This window comes from Macrotis lagotis, chromosome 7, assembly GCF_037893015.1.
Source record: "Macrotis lagotis isolate mMagLag1 chromosome 7, bilby.v1.9.chrom.fasta, whole genome shotgun sequence".
NCBI lineage: Eukaryota > Metazoa > Chordata > Mammalia > Peramelemorphia > Peramelidae > Macrotis > Macrotis lagotis.
Window position 1 is genome coordinate 97,862,030 of NC_133664.1, and position 22,131 is coordinate 97,884,160.

General features: G+C 36.8%; 1 protein-coding gene across 1 annotated transcript in view; it reads right to left on the reverse strand.

Annotated features, from left to right (window-relative positions):
* CNTNAP2 (contactin associated protein 2) overlaps nucleotides 1–22,131 on the reverse strand; it is a 2,968,630-nt gene that overhangs the window by 318,381 nt on the left and 2,628,118 nt on the right. The window contains exon 18 of the mRNA XM_074193472.1: nucleotides 2,096–2,332. Coding sequence (XP_074049573.1) covers nucleotides 2,096–2,332 — 237 coding nt within the window. The remainder of the gene's footprint in view (nucleotides 1–2,095; nucleotides 2,333–22,131) is intronic.

Consider the following 22,131-nt stretch of genomic DNA (forward strand, 5'->3'; position numbering starts at 1 on the left):
TGTCATTTCTACAAGTACAAAATTAATGTCATCCACAAGCCCATCCCAAATGTGTATCTCAAGGAAAGCAGAGGATTCCCATTGTTTGGAACAGAAAGATACTCTATAATAATACCATTAATGTGAGATCGTCTTTTTTTTCAATGGATTTCTTTCCCATTTTTGTTTCTGTTTTGTACTCTTCTTTCACACCCATCTAACATCATTTGTATTACCATATTAAAAGCAATGCCAGATGTGGCATGGATGTATAGAGGATATTTTGCAACAATGCATCTCTCTTGGGGTAGCATTGTATAAGACTAATGCCATTATAAACAACTCTTCATGAATTCATCATAGCCCAGACACTATGAATGGGGTGGTTATGTAAAGCTTCTTATTAAGAGATGCAGTAATCATTCACTGAAGACTTTACTCAAAAGCTTTGCCTTCTTTTACAAAGCAAACAGGGATTTAACTCATATTTAACTCATAAACCAGGAAGGCAGAAACTCTCCCACTTTTGTCCTCTCTTTCTTTCAATTTTAGGTACAGGAAAATTAAATTACCAATAAGTTACATAAAATTTCCACCTTGTATTGTAATATAGGACTTAGGAAAGGATTATAGTTTTGGGTCCCTAAAGTCAAATGCAACAACAATAACTATTTTTCTAGTGCCTGTTGTGAAATGAGAATTTTACTAGATGCTGAGGTATATGCAAAAATTAGGTAATATATGGTCTCTGCCTTAAATGGGGGACTGATACCAGGAAACTATTATATATATAGGATAAGTGCATTTAGAGGAATTGTAAAACAAAGTCTCCTGTGTTCTGAAGGGGAAGGTCATGCCTAGGGAAGAAGAGATAGGAGGGATATGAGTTGACCTTTAAGGAACAGACTCAATAAGTCTGCAGGGGGAGGAGGGGAGTGAAGGAATTCTAGGTAAAGTGAAGAATATATAAATAGATGAGCAGAAATGAACTCAGTGTGTATTTGAGGGATGGAGAGCAATTCACTTTGCCTGGAATACAGATGGAAGAGAAAAGATTGGAAAGAGTATTGAATGTTAGAAAAAAGAGTCTGAACTTTACTCCATAAGCAGCTGGAAACCCCTGGAGGTTTTTGACAAATTAAGTAATATTACTAGATTTAGATTACTAAAGAACATCATCCTACAAATGGTATGAAAGATGGAATGGAAAAGAGAGAGAAGATAGCATATAGTCCATGGAACTCTTATATTAGAATTCTAGGGGACTCTTCAGAATCAGTTTGCCTGACCCATATCTGTATTACTCACATGGTCATAGTCTCTTAGAATTCTGATCAGCAATTAGCTAAGAACATGTATATTCACTCACAAGACCTAGGTATTCTCAAGAATAGACCTGGTGAGATACTCTTAAGGGGTTAAACTGACCAGATTGCTCAGAAGTTGTAGGTAAACATGTGTTTTGCTACTAGTTTAGGTCAAAGAACTACTCTAATAATAGCAACAATGATAACAAATAAAACAGACATTTATATAACATTAGAAGGGATTATAAGTACCTTCACAATAACATTGTTAAGCTTATGCCATTATCATTGCATTTTATAATAAATGAGATTCAGAGAGGCAGGGATTTGCCCAGGTCATCTTTGAAGTATTTGAGGTGGAATTCTAACCTAGCTCTTCCAGACTCCAAATCCAGAATTCTATTTATTTCATCACCATGTTGCCTCTCTTTGATGTCCTGACCCCCACCCATTTCAGTGATATAGTGGAATCAGATTTAAAGTCATCTTTTGAATGACAGTCATTGTACCATTCATCATCAGGGTGGGAACTGGCTGTTCAGTTTGTAATGCTCAAGTTAATTCTCTAGGAGAATGTGAGAAAAATTGAGCACAACTATTTACTTTATGAAGATTATTATATAATAAAGATGATGAAGGGATAAAGTTAACTTCATACCAATTACAATAGTGTGTGATCACCATTCTTTTCCAGATGAAACCCCATTTGTGAACAACTGACTCTATTTCACCAAATAGGTGATTTGGATTTATGAAAAGGAACAGTAGTGAGCATGGAAAAACAGCAACAATAACTAGTCTCATCTTACCTTTTATGCAAAATGGTCCATCATAGGCAGTCTTGGAGCAATCACAGGAATAACCATTGTACTTCTCCACACATTTGCCTCCATTCTCACAGTACATTCCATAGCTGGTGCAATGGCCTGAGCATCCAGGTTTCACTCCTAGAGTGACCTTTGCCCTTTCTTCCAAATCAAGAGTTACCCCATTCATCCTGAGAGAGCGAATGCAACCCAGAAATCCCCTCTGACCTCCGGCAGCACCTGGGAGACGACAGAAAAGAGAGAGAGACCAGATTTAATAAGCTTCGTTATTGTCCCTGTCCTCACAGAACTAATCATGCCTTGAACAACTGTGGTAGGAGATAAACTTTGAATGTTAAGAGAATCCTAGCATTCTTGCTTTCAAGTTGGTCCTGTCAAAATCTACTAAGCTGAAGCTTTTCCCCCCTTAGGCTGTGGCACCTAATTAAAAAAAGGCCCTCTTTGGAGAGGCAACCGAATTTGCAGCTGAAATAAAATATTTGGAGATATCCAGACATTTTATAAGCTGTTTTGGATGTCAAATCTGGTTTCCTATAGGAAGGTAGATGAAAAAAAAATCTCTGTGAGTTTTTGCTCTTTAATCTTAGGCATTCAATCCCATAGCACAATCTACTAAAAGCAAAAATAAAAAAGGAAGACAGACATGAATATATTAGCATAGTTAACAAGTCAATTAGTCAGAAGACACAAATGTACTAAAAACCAGACTGGATATCTAGATACTTGTCTCAGAAAACTCCTTCTTCTGATTGTACATTAAATCATCTTGTCCTTGGACCAAATTTACAAGTTTAAGTAGAAGTAAGATAACTGCATTACATTTCTTATTAGTTCAAAGCAGGTTTTCTAACTAGGAGCCAAAAATTTGTGGAATAAAGAATAAGTAAAATTAGATCTAGAAAACTAGGTGTGATATTATTATTAATAATATTATTTTCATTTTTATTATCATTAAATAAGCATGAAAGAATTCTGATTTTGGAGACAGAACCAAAGTCAAATCCCAACTCTGCTACTTACTACCCATTTGACCTTGGACATATTACTGATTTTCTCAGACTTCCATCTCTTCATCTATAAAAAGAGGGGATGGAAAGAGATGATCCTTTCTGGTTTTTTACTAGCTCTAAATCTCTAAGTCTCTGATCCAAGATTTTATTGGTATGAGAAATTTATGGCGTTAAAATCCATACAACAGAAATAAGAAACAATATTGTATATTATCTAAGGAAGATATCTGAGACTCTGAAAAGTAAAATGATTTACTCAGGGCCATACAGTCAGTATACATATCAGAGACAGGGCTTAAATTTGATTGGCATGCCTGACCTTTAGTTACCAGACCATGTTTCCTTTCTATGATTTCAGAGTAAGTTTCTGAGCACAGAATATATGTTTTTGTGAAAATTTCATAAAATAAATCATGTCAATTTCAGAATAATACTTAATCTTAACAGAAGAGATCATTCTGGTTCTTCTACTTACAATGACCCCTAGGTAAATCACTTAACCTTTCCAGGCATCTATAACATAACAGGATTGGGTGAGATGACGTCTTGGGTGCCTTATAACTATAAATCTATGACCCTAGGAAATGATTAGCATTTCTCAGAAAGCTATAATATATTTTTACCTGACCCCAGTCCTAAGCTCAAAGACACAACCATTGTGCCTGAACTGTGGGAGGAAAGGCATGTAAATAGCTAGGTTGAGATAGTGTGATGGAGAGAGAAATAGGACTACAGGGAGAGAGGTAGAGAAAGAGAGGGGAAGGAAGGGAAGGGGGAGAAGAAGGTAGGGAAAAGGAAGGAAGGGTGAAAGAGATGAAAAAGAAGGAACAAGAAAGGGATATGGGGGAGAAAGAGGAAGGGGAGAGGGAGAGGATGAATTGAAAAGGGAAGAAGGGAAGGAGAGAGAAGGAAAGGGGACAGCAAGTGGTAAGAGAGAGATTCTAGAAGTTATGCATACATGTTTAAAGGACAACATATAGCTTCTATTTTCTGGAATTAATCTTAATTCAGCTGCCATTAAAATTAGGCTCTGGGAATTCTGATAAGTTTCTAAGTAAAAAAGGACAAAGTTAAAAAGGACTTTACAGGAGTTCTACTATATGAACTCCCCAGAAATAGTTCCTTTAGTTTAGAGGAATTTGTCTTCAAATATGAGGATGAATTCATTTTGGAAAGGGATTACTATAAAGTTTGTGTGAATATAGGTAAGTTAAAATTGACCAGATTTGGTGATTTACTGCCATTCTTTCATTATCCTATTATACCTTGGAAAACATTATCTGACATCTGGACGTACTGCCATTTTGAAAGCCATTTCTCAGGAGGGTTGTTCAAATTGATCTATTAAAAACAGCATTTAATTATAGTTTATAAGGACATTGGAATTACTTGAAGAGAATACAATTTCAATTTAAAATGGCCTGCACAGTACTTTCTACCTCCATGGTTTTGTTTAGATCAGAAATGGGGTAGCATGTGTGCTAGAGCCATTTTTTAAAAAAGGAAACCATAAGATTGAGGATTTAGAGCTATAAGGGACCTTAGAGGACATTGTGTCAAATCCCCTCCTTTTATCGATGAGTACACTGAAGCATAGAGGTTAAGTGATTTGCCAGGGTGAGATATGAGCCCAGTTCTTTCTGATTCCATGCTGTTGCTGCTTCACACTTATGGAATATAGTAAGCTTGGGCTGCTGCTTCAGGTGAGGAAATTTTTTGGGCAATAGCCCCTGCTCTTACCTTTGTGTGGTAAAATTCCAGTTTCTCAGCATGAGAAGCTATGAAGGGTTTCATTTAGTAAGTGAAGAGAAGATGTAAATGGATGAAACCAAGAATCATTCAAAGGAGTGACACGTGATTTTTATGGCCTATTTCCATGTGAGTGTCTTAAGAGAACATTTCAATTAACAAAAGAAAAATACCATGTAACTAGAAAATGAAATTCCTCATCTTTATTGAAGATTGGATAAAACAAGTTGACTAGATTTCCCAAAAGTAACCATTTTGATTTAAAAATAATAATAATGATTCATCTTTAATGACAATTATTGAGTGCATATAGTAGCTTTTGAATAAACCAAGATTCCTAACCTTTCTTGTATCACTGATCCTTTTGATAGTTTGTTGAAATCTCTAATATTTTAAAGTGCATAAAATAAAACACACAGGATTACAGAGAAAACCAATTATGTTTCAGTTTTCAAAATGATAAAACAACAATAATAATATTGAAAATAAATTTATGAACTCCAAGTCAAGAACTTTGAGAATAAATGATAGAAGTATAAACTCATTTACATACAGAGATTTTTATAAGTGTCAGAGGGGAGAAGAGAGAATTCTGAATCAATCTGAATATAGATTTAGAATAAAAATTCATTGGTAAAATCTTAATAAGTAGGATATCAGATAATTATAAGCACTATAATTTTTTAAAGCAAAGTAATGGAAGTGAAACTCAATGAGGGGAAAAAACTTAGTACATCAAGAAATAAAAGAAAAAATGAAAAGATTTTATAAAGTTATAATAGCAAGTTGTTTTATCCATCAAAGAAAGGAGAATCACTATATACTAGAACCCTAAAAACCTGCATAGAGTTTTCACTCTACTCACCTGCCTTTAGACAGGAAGTTCTTTGAGAGCAAGGATAGATTTTTGCCTTTCCTTGTATCCACAGTGCTTAGTAGAGTGCCTGGCACTTATTAAGTAGACACTTTAAAAATGTGAGTTAATTTACTTAATGGTTACAGGAAAGGTTGGGCAGGTAGTAATATTGATAACAAAATGGGAAAACAAGGGCGGCTAGGTGGCGTAGTGGATAAAGCACAGGCCTTGGAGTCAGGAGTACCTGGGTTCAAATTTGGTATCAGACACTTAATAATTACCTAGCTGTGTGGCCTTGGGCAAGCCACTTAACCCCATTTGCCTTGCAAAAACATAAAAAACCAATCAAACAAAAAAAACAAAATGGGAAAACAACTGGACTAGACCAAGTATACATAACAGAGAACTATCCTGGAAGCAGTGGTCCTAAATGCATTAAGGACTAATGGGAAAGAAATCTCAGACTTTGATATATATAGTAAGAGAACAGAGGTAAATCAGTCTGATGATGCTATAGATGAGGCATAAAATTGAGAGATTTTTTGTAGGGTTCAGGTTGAAGAAATATTCCCTCTAAATCAGTAGTTATTAACCTAGGGACTTTGATATTCTCCTCTCTCTCTCTCTCCCTTACTAACCTCTTGCTTTCTCTTTCTATACCTGTCTACCTGCCTCTCATTTATCTATCTATCTATATCTATCTATCTATCTATCTATCTATCTATCTATCTGTATATATATAGAGATAGATATTAGCAACTCTCAACATAACATTTCTTTTGTAATTATATGTTTTTCATTTTATGAATTAAAAACAATTATTCTGAGAAAGGGTCTGTAGCCTTTATCAGATTGCCAAAGGGGTTTGGGACACCCCTGCTGCTGATGGTAATTCTTCTATTTGTGTATGGCATGGACTGAGGATGAATACCTAATATACTGCATAGCCTCTTGGAAGATATCTGAAATCACTCTGAAGAATATGTTTTCCTCAAATCATAACATATATTTGAATAGACAATCTGAAGATATAGCACTATCCATTAGTATGGAATATGGGCCAGACATTTCAATATGTATGGCAAGCTGGATCAACATTTGAAAAGGAGAGATTGCCTTTGGGAAACCACAAAGTTCCTTTAAAGACCCTATTTTTCTATGAAAGTCAAGTTGTATCGTTTAAATGCTAAGTTTTGTTAGTATTTAAATTTATTTTGTGGGTGTTACAGCATGGTAATGGGGGATAGTACATGATACTGAAGTATTAAAAATGCCTACTGTTTACAGAGGGGTGAAACGACTTCCAAGCTTAATACCATCTTTAAGTGTTATTTAGTTGTTTCAGTTGACCCTATTTGGGATTTTTTTTTTTTTAGATTTTTCAAGGCAGTGGGGTTAAGTGGCTTGCTACATGGCTAGGTAATTATTATGTGTCTGAGGTTGGATTTGAACCCAGGTACTCCTGACTCCAAGGCCAGTGCTCTATTCACTGCGCCACCTAGCCACCCCCATTTGGGATTTTCTTGACAGAGGTAATAGAATGATTTACCATTTCCTTCTCCAGATCATTTTGCTGATGAGGAAATTGAGGCAAACATGGTTAAGTAACTTGACCAGGGACACACAAATAGGAAGTACTGAGAATGGATTTGAACTCAGGAAGATGAGTCTTCCTGACTTCATTCAGGTCAACCACTTTATCCATCTACTTGTCCTATCCATTAAGTATACAAGGCCAGATTTAAACTTGGGTCTTCCTGACTCTACTGAGCCGCATTATTGGAGAGAATATTGAAATCAGAAAAAAATCATAAATCTATTAGAAAATTTGATTGACTTAGAAGTGATACCTCCTACTTTTCTTTTTTTAATTTATTTTTTATTCTCATTTTTTACAAATGTTTTTTTACATTAATAAAATATTCTTGTTTACAAGTAAACAAAATACCCCTCCTCCCCCATGAATATAGATAGACTTGCTTGGGCGAAAAAAGTAAAGGGGAGAGAAAAAAATTAAAATAAAAAAAATAATAGTAATAATTGTAGGTATGGCCAGGTGGCGCAATGGACGAAGCACCAGCCCTGGAGCCACGAGCACCCTATCCAGCCTCATAAATCCAACAATCACCCAGCCGTGTGAAATGCAAGCCACCCGATCCCCACTGCCCTGCAAAAACCAAAAAAAAGAAAGAAAAAAAAGACCCAAAATAAAATAAAATAGTAATAATAGTAGGGGTGGCTGGGTGGCAGACAGAGCATTGGCCCTTGAGCCAGGAGCACCTGGGTCCAAATACAGCCCCAGACACCCAAAGATCACCCCACTATGTGGCCCCAGGCAGGCCATCGAGCCCCACTTGCCCTGCACCCTCCCCCAAATAATAATAACAAAAAATGTGCTTGAGTCTTTGTTCCAACACCAACAACTCTGTCATGGGTGGATCTCATTCTTTATGATAAATCCATCACAAAAGTTATTTCCATATTTTTCCACCATTGCCATTGCTGATCACAACTCACTCCTTTCTTATTTCTCCACTACCATGTACTCTATTTTCTCTCTCCTTTCACTCTGACTCTGCTGTAGGGTCGCTGAGTGGCACAGCAGACAGATCCCTGGTCCTGGGGCCAAGAAGCCCTGAGCCCCCATACCACCCCTTAGGCCCAGAATCCACCTGGCCCTGTGGTCCTGGGCAGGCCTTCCGATCCCAGCCCCTTGCATGAAGTAAGAAAGAAAATGTGGTATATCTGACCACTCTCCCCACATGGTCCATCCTCTCCTCCTTTATTCACATCCCCACCCCTTCCCCCCTGCTCCCCTCTCCTTCTTACTCCAGATGTCTATACCCCATTGAGTATATATGCTGTTTCCTCTCCTAGCCATCTCTGATGAGAGCAAAGGTTCCCTCATTCCCCCTTGCCTCCCCCCTTCCATATCATTGCAATAGTTCATTGTAATGAAAAAAATCTTATGTGAAATATCTTGTACTATTCCCCCTCTCCTTTTTCTTTTGCCCATTCCATTTCCCTTTTTTCTATTGACTCCACTTTTACACCATATTTTATCTTCGAATTCAGCTTTCTCCTGTGCTTCAACTATAAAAGCTCTCTCTACCTGCTCTATTAACTGAGAAGGTTCATATGAGTATTATCAGTGTCATTTTTCTATGCAGGAATACACGCGGTTCATCATTAAGTCCCTCATATTTCTCCCGTCTCCTCCAATCTCCATGCTTCACTGAGTCCTGTATCTGAAGATCAAACCTTCTGTTCAGCTCTGGCCATTCCAAAAGGAACATTTGAAATTCCCCTGGTTCACTGAAAGTCCATCTTTTTCCCTGGAAGAGGACATTCAGCCTTGCTGGGTAGTTCATTCTTGGCTGCATTCTAAGCTTTTTTGCCTTTGGGTATATTGTATTCCAAGCCCTACGAGCTTCCCATGTAGCTGCTGCCAAGTCCTGTGTGATCCTGACTGCAGCTCCATGATATTTGAACTGTGTCCTTCTGGCTGCTTGTAATATTTTTCTTTGACTTGGGAGTTCTGGAACTTGGCTATAATATTCCTGGGGGTTGGTTTTTAGGGATCTCTTTCTCTGGGGGATCGGTGGATTCTCTCCATTTCTATTTTGCCCTCTGCTTCTAGAATATCAGGGCAATTTTCCTGTAGTAATTCTTTGAAAATGATGTCAAGGCTCTTTTCCTGATCATGACTTTCAGGTATTCCAATAATTTTTAAATGATCTTTCCTAAATCTGTTTTCCATATCAGTTGTTTTTTCAATGAGATGTTGCACATTTTCTTCTAATTTTTCATTTTTTTTTGTTTTGAAGTATCGATTCCTGATTTCTGGTAAATTCATCAATCTCCCTGAATCCTATTCTTTGTCTGAAGGATTTGTTCTCCTCAGAGAGTTTTCTTATCTCCTTTTCCATCTGGCCAATTTTGCTTTTTTAAAGCATTCTTCTCCTCAATAACTTTTTGAACTGTTTTTATCCATTTGACCTATGCTGGTTTTTAGCATGCTATTTTCTTCAGCATTTTTTTGGATTTCCTTGACTAAGCTGCTGACTTCATTTTCATGTTTTTCCTGCATCTCTCTCCTTTCTTTTCCCAGTTTTTCTTCCAACTCCCTCATTTGATTTTCAAAGTCTTTTTTGAGCTCTGTCACAGCCTGAGCCCAATTTCTGTTTTTCTTGGAGTGTTTAGAAGCAGGAGCTTGTGCTTCCTCATCTTCAGACTGAGTATTTTGATCCTTCTTGGGCTCATTTGCAAAATATTTCTCAATAGTCTTCCTTTTGTTTCTTTGCTTGCTCATTTTCCTGGCCTGGACCTGGTTTGGGGTACTTCCTGAGCCTTTGGGACACTCCCACAAGGGTCTCAGTGTGTGCGGCTCTGTCCTCCCTCTTGGTCTGTGAATGACCATAAGCGCCCCCCCCCTTTGCCACGGGGCTGAGGTGGGGGGCCCTGCTGTTCTATGGGGGGGCCTAGACTGCGATCAGGATCTGAATGTGGTCAGAGCCCCAGAGTCCTGTTCCAGAGGCAGAGGACAGAGCTCTGCAGTCTCTCTCTCTTCACTCCCCTCCCTCAGCTCAATGGGCTCATGCCCTGGGGTCTCCTGATTACTGGCTCTGCCTGCTTCTGTTTCCTGGATCAGGGCTGTGAAAGACCAAGCTGCTTGCTGTGTGTCCTGAGGGCTGGGCTCCATGTGCTCGCTCTGGCAGAGGTCCCCCGCTGTTCCCCCACTTTGTGCCCGGTACTCCTCGGGGTGCAGCTCAGGAGACTTCCCCTGCTGCTGTGAGCTGAGACTCCCAGAGCCCTGGGGCTGCCTCCGGGAGGCTGAAGTTCTTTGGCTCTGGCGGGCCACCCCTCTGGCGGGCCGCCTCTCCGATCCCGGGGAGCAGAGCCTTTCTGCTCTTTTCTAGGTTACCTTGAATAGGAGAACTGACTCACTGGGTCCCTTTTTGGGGTTCTGTCTCTCAAAAGTTTAGTTAGAGTCCTTAGTTTATGTTTTTATCAGAGAGCTCCTATGACTGGATCCCTTCTTGTCGCCCAATACCTCCTAGTTTTCAAAGCAAGGAATGAAGGGACTTCTAAGTTTAAAATGAGGAAGACAAGAGTATTTCAGGAATGTCATATTGCTTCAGACTTCTGGTAGAAATAATTTCTAAAGGAAAAAACAAACCCCCAAAACTTGTATAATAAATCTTTTACAAAAAAATCTGTGTTGTATTTCTTTAAAAAAAAAATTCTAGAACAATAAATTTAACTAGGTCTTTGCCTTTCAGAGCTAGAGCAGTTTGTTTTCTTCACAATGGATAGAATTGACTTTGCCCCTTGATAAATAAATGTAAAATTTAGATACTATTTTTAGAGGTTTATCTATATTTTTCTTAAGTCTCTACTAGAAAAAGAAGTCTGAATCAATTATAGTTTTACCCCCTTTTGGTCACCTCCCACAATTTAGTTTCATTGTCTGCTCTAAGGGAGATTTCATTTAAAGATGTTTAATTACCTTGAATGGGTGTGATGTTTCTGGCTCATAGCTATCCAAAGCTGTCAATATCTTTGAATTAGTCTTTTAAAAAAAAGTCTCAACATGATCTGAAGAAGCTAGTTTCTTTTGTCAGAGGGGTCTGAAGTATGTGGGAAAATTATATGCCTGTGTTTGAAACACCAGGGAACCCTTGCTCAGACCAAGCTATAAGACAGCCTTAGGGAAACTGGAATGATAAACTTATAGTTGCAAAAACACAATATTGGACATTAGGACTGTAAAACAAAATAGTTTTGGAAAAATTTTCCCCATACAGTTGTGTCTTCACGGGACTAACAACATTTTGAAAAAAATTAACCATCTATTTCTAAAGATATTATCCCCCTACAGAGCTTTTGTTGTTTCTAGTCTCTCATCAGTAATAGGTCCAGCTAGACCAAAAAAATTGGATTTGATTGGAATGAGAGTGAGACAGAAAAAAGGGGCCAAGAAAGAAAGAAAATCTCAAAACAGAAATAAATGTTGATTTCAAACTCTAACTTGCAGGTAGAATAGAAGGGGCAGCTCTGATAGTCCAGAGAACAGGGATAAGGCAATATGGTTGTTTTTTTAGGTCAAAGGGTAAAGCTAGCAAATTGCTCAATGCCTCTCAATCTCAAAAGGAATTTTCTAAAACCCCACTCATTCCCTCAGAACTTGATGGTGAAGCAAACACAGATTGATTTCCAAAAGAAACTTTTGAAATTTGAAAATAAAAGCAGAGAAACAAGTTTTTATTTAGTTGTACTTTTACTTGTAGTTAAAAAAAGGGCTCTCTGAAGTTTCTTTTTATATCACTGGCATTTCAAATGAGAGGAACAATAGGTGATAACTGCCTCTGATGATCCTATCCAAGGGTTTGTCATAAGCACAAAGACTACCAAATATACTATAGCTCAGTTTTCCTTTCCTGCTACCTTTCTCCTTTGGAAGATTTTTTCATATTTTTGTGCCTCTCTATCTTTGTGTGTTCTTGTTCTCTTTATTCGCGTAAATGTGATTCAAGGTTTTTTTTTATTTGTACAACTCTGTCTATGTCTTTTTCTTTCTGTATTCCTGAGTATATATCTAGCTCTCTTTTTGTCTTACTTTTGGACTCACATTTTGTGCTTAACCCACTTGCTAGTGATCTCCCTCTAAGTGTATTTACTTTATTTAAACTTTACATTTATTTATCAATGTACTTATGGGTATACCCCAGTAGAGTAAAGCAGAGACTATTTCAGATTTAATCTTCTCAATGGCAATGCTTGGAACAGATATTTATCTCTCCAGAAGGACAAAAGGCATGCTGCAATGTCAACTGCTCTGGGGTCATTATGATTGGTCATTTTCAACATACATTTTTTTTTTCATTTTTGCAAGGCAATAGGATTAAGTGACTTGCCCAAAGTCACACAGCTAGGTAATTATTAAGTGTCTGAAATCAGATTTGAACTCAGGTCTTCCTGACTCTAGGGCCAATGCTTTATTCACTGCACCACTTAGTGGCCATTCAACATACATTTATTAAATGCTGAGTGTGTGCCAGATACTGAGGATATCAGACAAAACCAAAATAATTGTTATCTATAAAGAACTTCTTTGTGATGAGGGAACAAATTCTGGCTCTACTAATTGGAGAATTACTTGCATATGTTACTCTTTGACCTCATTTTCCTCAAAAGTAAAATGAAGGATTGGACTAGGAAAGTCCCTTCCACTTCTAACTATCATTCTAATTATAGATAGAAGGCATGTAATATATGCTTACCGAGGTGATTTGTATCTTTATTATCTCTGTCATCTTTCTTCCTTTTCTTCCAGTTCTATTTTCTCCCCATACTTTAAAAAAATACCTTTATCAGAGAATTAGAAGTTGTCTTTATCAGAAAACAGAGAAGTATATTTCTTAGCTGTTGACTTTGTCAAACATTATTTTGTTATTTGATTTTAATTTTAAAAATAGAGAAGTGGAATAATTAGTGTTTTTTTTAATGGTGAACTGGGGCAGCTAGGTGGCAAAGTGGATAGAGTACCAGTCCTAGAGTCAGGAGGACCTGAGCTCAAATGTGACCTCAGACACTTAATAGTTGGTTAGCTGTGTGACATTTGGCAAGTCATTTAACTCTATTGCCTTAAATAAATAATTTTTTAAAAAATGGTGAACAGAATTAAATGACTATTTAAAAAGAAAAACAAAAAATGGTGACCTTTGACAGAAAAATGTTGCCACTATCACCCTGATTTTCCAAGAAAATTTCTGACAGGAAGATAATCACTATGTTCAGTTGAGAATGATTTTAAAGTACCATAATTAAAATTATATGGTTTATTATTTATTATTAAAATTGTATGGTTTATTATATTATTTATTATGCTCAACTTTTCATTTTATGTACTGCATGAATCAGAGTAACTAGTGTTAAAAAATCCAAATTCTGGATCCTCATGTGAAAAATATCATAAAGGGTCACTAACTCTTTATTAGTCGCAATAATTACCAAAAAAGACTTTTCCAAAAGTGCAGCTATGCTCATCCCTGTACTAAGTTATCTGAATAGCAATTATATCTATTAAAATTGTATGAGATGAAAATCTGAGCTTAATTTGTAAAATTAATGATCTTATGGCTTGACATTCAAGTATTTCAATTAAAAATAATCACAAAAACATTGTGACTATCTATAATGAATGACATCATAACCAATTATTATAGAGGATTCAGAAAACAAAATAAAACAGCAGGTATTAAATTTAAGGGATCAATAAAGTGAAGAATAATAAACAAGAATTGTGCTGGAGTAATAAATCTTTCTTGCTCTGAAGGATCCTGGGCTTCTAACAGTCTTCCAAGTTGCTGCTTAATTTTCTCAGTCTTTACTAAGGAAATTTTGTCCTCATTCATTCATTTTTTTTTATTCATTCATTCAATGTTTTATTTTTTTGTAAAAAATTGTACTTAATCATCATCTTTTGTAAACAATTGTGGGAACCTGTCATAGAAACTTATCACAGCAAAAAGACTCAAGGTAATGATTAATGTCATGTATAGGGAGCAAACTGAAAATTTACAAGAGTTCTAACTTTAGTGACTTAATCCAGGTTTAAACCAGAGCCCTAAATCTTTGGAAGAAAAATGAGATTGACTTGTACAAATTCAATGCAGATTTGTAAGGAGACTGAAATAGATTGACTAATGATGTCCCAAGAAGTCCAACAATAGGAAACATCATATGAAATACATTTCATACACAAAGAGTGCTGAGTTGGATTTCTCAAAAGTCCAATTTCTTGAACTGAATTTCTTCAGATAGTATTTCCTGATTTTGGTGCGTTTATCTTTATTTCTGCATGCCATTTCTCCTTGCCTCAGCATACAGGACAGGCAAAATTTGTGAATTCTAAGCAAACAGACCAGCCTCAAAGTAATTAATTATATTCCTTGGCCCCTGGTTTCCTTTTCACTCTTCCACTCCAGTTAAGAGTACCTACTTTACTGAGATAGAAAAAGCCCTTGGACTCTTTAGTACTGCTTAGGCTGTGACTGTGATTAATGAAGTAGCCCTCACAAATCTGGAGGGATATTATGAAGGAATTCAAAAAATGTAGAAATCCAATCAAATCAGGTGTTGAGCTCCTTGAGGGCAGGGTTTTATTTATCTTTGTATTCCCTAATGCTGGACATTACTCTTTGAAATTGAATACAGAAAAAACCACTAAGCTATGTTACCTAATTTCTGTGATATACTTATTCAGAACAACATTACAAATTAAACAAAATTAACGTCAACATGTACCTTTACTAATTTTACAAATTACATATAACATATTTTTCCACCTAATGTAATTACAGAAACTTAGGAAATCTCTTTCAACAGGTCTCAAGTACCAACAAACCTCTTTGAAGCTGCATTCAAGTTGCTGTTTTCTAGGACCTTAGACAACACCATTTTAAGAATAAGTCTCTTGGTCTGAAGGAGACAGACTCTTGCAATTAACCTCTAATTAGCTTTGCTTTGGTTATTCATAACACACCTTGAGCTGCTAGAAAAAGGTCTTTTCCATTTTTCCTTTATAGATCCTGTGTCTTTTCCTAATTTTAGCTCCATTGTACTCCTAACCTTGTTACAATTTGATTCTATTTTTTTTCCTGCAGTAATCCTTAGAACTCAGAGGTAAGGATGGCCTCTGCAGCTGATGGCAGGGCTCTAAGACAGAGATGAAGATTTAGGAATCATCAATGGAGAAGAAATTATTGAAACATAAAGATAAATTATCTGAAGGAAGGAGCTAGAGAGAAGATCATACTAAAAAGTTCAGGAAAAAAAGGAAGAAAAGCCATTGGAAGTACCCAGAACTAAAGGAGGAGAATAAGAATCACATAGTTGCATGAAAATCAAAAGATGATAAAATCACAAGAAGCCACCAGAGTCAAACAAATGTTATAGATTGGTCAAGGAAAACAGATATTTTGGATTTGGTGATCACAGATGAGCTTTAAAAGTCTTTTCAGTGGAATGGTAGAGAGAAAAACTGACTGCAGGAGGTTAAAGGCTAGGTAGTGAGAAAATGGACACAGTAAGATATATGAATAATATTTCACATTTATGTGATTTTCTTTAGCTGGCAAAGCTTTTTAAGCACAATAACCTTGTGATGTGGATAGGCAGAGTAGATAAGCATGGAATAAGGCAAGAGTTTGGCAGCAAAATAGAAGAACAGAATGATGGTATCTTGGTCAGGCAAAAATCATTGTTTTTGTTTGTTTTGAATAAGCAAAACTCTTGTATTTTTGAAGTCAGATTGTAGGGGGAAATATTAAAGGGTCTGGGTATTTAGCAAAAATGTGGGAGGAAAATCTTTTCAGAATCAGGAGGGAATGTAGATATTGAGGGCTTAAATAAAAAAAAAAGAGATTCTGGAAGGAAAGATGAAGAGATGGAATAACAAATTTTTGCTTTGTATTTTTAATCTGACTGGTTGAATTCAGAGATAATAAGCCAACATTTATTAAGCAAGGGCAGTAAAGTAGTACAGTGGATAGAGCATTGGGACTGGAGTCAGAAAGACCTGAGTTCAAATCTGATTTCAGACATTTAACTCTGGGCATGTCACTTAATCCTATTCACTTCAGTTTCCTTATCTTTCCAATGTACTGGAGAAGGAAATACCAAACCACTTCACTAACTTTGCTAAAAAATAAAATTCCAGATGGAATCATGAAGAAATAAACATGAACAACAAATATACATCATGTAAAAATGGGATTCCCTGCAATCTTTTGGATAGATCTAAAGGAAGATTTGGGCATCAAAAAAGTCTCTTTGATGACTTGTATCAATTACATATGCTGATTCTGAGTAGTTTTCATCATAGCCCTTTATTTTTATTTTCCTTTTAACCCTATGTGAGAATTTCTAGTTTTGATTATTTACCAGCTTATTCCTATTGTGGGGGAAAAAAAAGAGATACATTTTGACAGGCAGATTTTAAAAATTAATTTTTCTATAAGGCTAGATTTAAACATATTCACAGACAGAGGAAAGGTATAAATGTAGGATTTATACTGATTTTGAACATGCAGAGAATTACTATCTGAGTAAAGAAATAAGTAATTTACAGAAAAAGTGGGAGTACCAGACTTCAAGTCATAGGAAAATGACAATTTCAAAAATTTTACTTTACAAATGAATTGAAAAAAAGTACTTTCTAGATTTACTGGAAGTTAAAGTTTATATAGAACAATTTCTTCTATGTAGACAATTGTCAGTCAGTAGACAATACTGTTTCAATGGGAGTTCATTCAAAAAATTGTGGCTGAAATGTCTCCTCCTTAGTGATCTAGTCAGTACCTGTACTCATGGGTGCAACTCAGGCATGACTATTTCCAAAAGGTTTAAAAAAAAAACCAAACCTTAACACCTTCAAAATCTAGATGTGAAGACATTCTGATTTGGAAACAGGTCAGTATTTATGGATTTGGGAAAGGGGTACACTATAGTAGAAAGCTATGTACACAGGGGCTCCACCTTCTTCAAGGGTTTTTTATAAAAGAAAATGTGCTCTGTGACTTATTAGGTACAACAGAACCATGAACTCTTTATTATTTTTTAAATTCATTTCAACTCCAGTGGCTCCCTATCACCTCTAAGATCATACCGAAAATACTCTTTTTTGGCATTTCAAGCTCTTTGTAGTCTAGCTTAATTTTCTAGTCTGTTCTGTTACTAATGTTTACAAACTCTCTGGCCTAGTCAAACTACTTTGTGATATTTCTCCCTCACACCTAGCAGGTCATCTTCTATTTTTTGATCTTTTGTTATACTGCTGGCTCCTTTGTGGTAAGCCAGGTGAGCTGGGGACAGAGCCTCAGCCCTGGAGTCAAGACCTGAGTTCAAATGTGATCTGAGACACTTGATGCTTACTAGCTGTGTGAACCTTGGATAAGTCACTTAATCCCAATTGCCTCACATCCAGGGCCTTCTCTAGTTGTCCTGATCCATATCTGGCCACTGAACTGAGATGGCTCTGGAGGAGAAAGTGAGACAGGTGACTTAGTCCCCTCACTCAAATCCAGTTTACTTCTTTGTCATGGCATCATATGCATGATGTTGTGGTCTTCTTTTAGAAGGAAGGACAAACAATATCGTCAACATCATCATCATCATCATCATCATCATCATCATCACTACTTGTTCTCAATACCTGTAACACTCCCTCCTTATCTCTACCTCTTGTTATCCCCAGTTCACCTCAAAACTCAGTTTGTCACCTCCTGCAAGAAATGTTTTCTGACCCACCTTCCACATATCAAAGTCTTCCTGTCCCCCAAATATTATTTTTTATATAGTTATGTGCACACAGTTCTTTGATGAAATCTAAACTTTTTTCTCAAATACATAGCAAAAGTCCAAACACAGGATTTATATTTTATAAAAGCTTGTTCACTAAATATGTCAAATTCTCTTATTCAGGTCTATTATACACAAAGCACTGGGCGTTGTTAGGTCATAAAAATCAAGAGGTAGCAATTATCTCAAGTTCATGAGAAGTTGAGTGCTTGTGACATGCAGTAGCTGTATGCAGTAGGCAAAATGCATGCATTCATCCTGAATACATATATGGAGATAGACTACACTAGAGACTATAAAATTCCCTCTAAATCATCCCAATTTTTCTGTCAGCATACAAAAAACAAAAACAACAAATATTTTCTAAAGGAGTCTAGAGTCCAAGAATTGAACTTAGATCCTGGACCCACTACTTACTAGTTGAATACCTTTGGGCAAATCTTTTCAAACCTTTTGGATTTTTGTTTCTCATTTGGAAAATGATGGCAGTATTAGGAGAACAGAAGATAATAAGCATTTATATGGGACCTACCATGTAATATGTGTACTGTGCTAAACTTTATATTTTCTAATTCTTTGATTTATAGGGAAATCATTGTTTTTTTTAATTAAAAAAGCTTCTACTTAAACTGTTGAAATGCATAAGTTTAAGATAAGTAGATATAATTTTGCAAACAGTTTATTGACTTTGTTGAGTTGTTAAATGGTAAAATTATTGAGTTGTAAGATAGCAAAAGAAGGGGAGAAGTTTAGAGTATTTCTCTCCTAAGAGTGAAAGTAATTCTATGGCAGTTGGTCTTGGGGAAGAAACAGAAGATTTTAATTTAGAGATTGAGTGGCAGACACCAAAAGGGAAAGTAATCAAGCTGTCAGTTGAGGTGCTAGGGTTTGAAGGGGAAAAAATCCCCAAAGCAAAGAACTATTAAAAGATAGGACCCAAGGAATACTAGAGGAGAATGAGATCCCTAGATAGATGTATTGCATGTGACTGAGAGGACAAACTGATGTTAACATAGTCAAGAGTGAGAGTACACCCAACTTACCATATGATGTTTGTATTTTTGCTCTACATAGTTTTTCTCATCTAGAATACATAATACTCATTGCTTTTTTTTTTGAGGCAATTGGGGTTGAGTGACTTGCCCAAGGTCACACAGCTAGTAAATATCTAAGGCCAAATTTGAACTCAAGTCCTCCTAACTCCAATCCTGGAGCTCTAGCCACTGTGCCACCTAGCTGCCTTTAGAATACTTAATAACTCCAAATACCAAAGAAAATTGCAGTAATTTACAAATTGGTCATGGGAGTGGTTACCATCCTCATTTGTTCTCTCCAATTGATTAGTTTTTTATTTAATAATGGTAAACTTTGAGAGAGAAGGTAAGAGGGAGAAGGCAGGAAGTTCATGAATTAAGCTCATACAGAAGATCTCTTGCTTAGGTATCAGTGGCATTGAGAAGGATATTTGTGTAGAGACAGGTGTGAAGTGTGGATTCTCATGTAATCTTAGCTTTGTGAGAAGACCATTTCTTTCTGTTTACCTGTATTCAATCTTCATTTTATCCAGTGTATTAGAATTTTTAAAAAAAGATCCCAAAGGAAATCAAGCAGTATTCAAACTTTGAGAAAAGGATTTAGGTGTAAGTTTCATGAATATAATAAAAAAAAATTGTAGTTGGTTTGAGGATAGAATAAGGGCTTAATAAAAGGTGGTGCTGGAATTTTGCTTTGGGGAAGTAGAAAAAGAAAAAAATATAGTGGACTTAGACCTAACATTCCACTCTGTATTATATCCCCCCAACCTTCAAAAAATGGTCCCATTCTATTTAAAGGGGTTGGTGAATTTTATTTCCCTTCTTTTGATAACTGCTCCAGGCTGATATCAGACTTACCATTGTAATGCTAGAGATTTGCTACAAGGCCTCATGCAGGGAGCCAAATTCCAGTGGGGAGGTGTTTCATTTTTTATTTTCAGCTTGGCTATTCTGATAGCACAGTCACTCACCTGGGAGTCAGTACACAGGAAATGGAAAACAGAATACAAACACTTTCTCTTCTGTTTCTAATCAGAGGACGTGAGACTGCATGCCCTTATTCCAAACTTGTTCAGCTATTAGAAGTTGCTATTTCCCTGTTACACAGAACTGGGAAAATTTCACATCCATAGAGTACCATCTTTCTTCTCTTGCATACAAATGTCTGAATTTCCCATTCCCTCTGTCATTTGACATGATAATGGCAAGCATCCATTCCTTCTTTTGGAATTCAGTGTATAAGAGGAACAGCTGACCAAATAGAGCTATATGGTGTGGTTCTGTTTTCCTACATGGTTTCTAGCCAAGCTTGGCCTCAGAAAGGAGCCACAATAATTATTCAAATGTTTGTTTGCTCTACCCCCTTACCTCTGCCTGCTATAAAACATCCCTCTTACCCCTTTAGATGGGTCAGCTGGGGGTTTGCAGAAGATGAGCTCCAAAGACTCATCTTCTTGAGTTCAAATCCAGCCTTAGTCACTTACCAGCTGTGAGACACTGGGCAAGTCCTTAATCTTGTTTGCCTCAGTTTTCTCATCTGTAAAATGAGCTAGAGAAGGAAATGGCAAATCACTCCAGCACCTCTGTCAAAAAAACTCTAAGATGGGTGGCTAGGTGACATAGTGGATAAAGCACTGGCCTTGGAGTCAGGAGTACCTGGGTTCGAATCCAGTCTCAGACACTTAATAATTACCTAGCTGTGTGGTCTTGGGCAAACCACTTAACCCCATTTGCCTTGCAAAAACCTAAAAAAAGAAAAAAAAAGAAAACTCTAAGAAGGGGTCATGAAGAGTTGGACATGATTAAACAACAAGCTTTCTTTAGAGCACAGTTCAGTTCCCATCTTAGGTCTTTCCCAATCCTTCCTTTCATTTTTCATTTCCTAGTTATTAGGACCCATTTAAAAAAATTTAGGGAATTTACTTAAAATAATAGATAGTCCTTATATAGACCTTTCAAAATGCTTTTAAAATAGTTTCATTTGATTTTTATTTGATCTTTATCCTGGATAATGCTCAGTCAGTAGGTGTTATTATTCCCAATTTACAGATGCAGAAACTGGGCCATGCAGATTAAGTGACTTGGGCTTGCCCAGAGTCAGACAGCTTGTAAATGTCTGAGGACAGATATGGAGTCAGGTTGGTCCAGTGCTCTATCCACTGAACCACCCTCTTTTTATAGCAAATGAGAAGTCAGGTGGCATTTTATAGCAAATGAGGAGTCAAGTGTAGCTCCACTCCACTTGAAGCCAGAATACAATTGACTGTGTGATCAGGACAAGTCTCTTAATCCTTCAAGTTGTGTGATCCTGATTCAGTTTCTTAATCCTTCAAGCTAAGACTTTATCTTGGAGAGACTATTTCTTACCTGCATCATTAGAATTCCTACACTGATGAGATCATAGATTCAACCCTTAGTCAGTCAACAAGTTATTTTTGTTTGTCTTCTTTTTTTTTTTTTGGCAAGGCAATGGGGTTAAGTGACTTGCCTAAGATCACACATAATTATTAGTATCTGAGGCTGGATTTGAACTCAGATCATCCTGACTCCAGGGCTAATGCTCTATCCACTGAATCACCCAGCTGCCACTTGTCCTTTGTTCTTGAAGAAAACATCAGGGAGTGATGCCATGACAAGCAAGTGAATTGAATTTGAGTAAGAGGCTACAGCCTCACATTCTCTTGGCCCAGTGACCAGATATGGATCAGGATGACTGAAGATGGCCCTGGAAGTGAGGTAATCAGGATTAAAAGTCTTTCCCAAGGTCACACAGCTAGGAAGTGTCAAGTATATGAGGTTACATTTCAACTCAGGTCCACCTAACTTCAGGGTCTGGGCTCTATCCACTACTCCACCTAGCTGCGCCACCTATGCACCAGAGACTCTCTGCAAAGCTCTGAGGATGGGGGGGGGGGGAGGCAAAACACAATCCCTGCCCTAAAATTTGAACTCACATTCAAATTGGGAAGTCTTGTAAATAAGTAGGCACATGTATGTCCTCAGCAG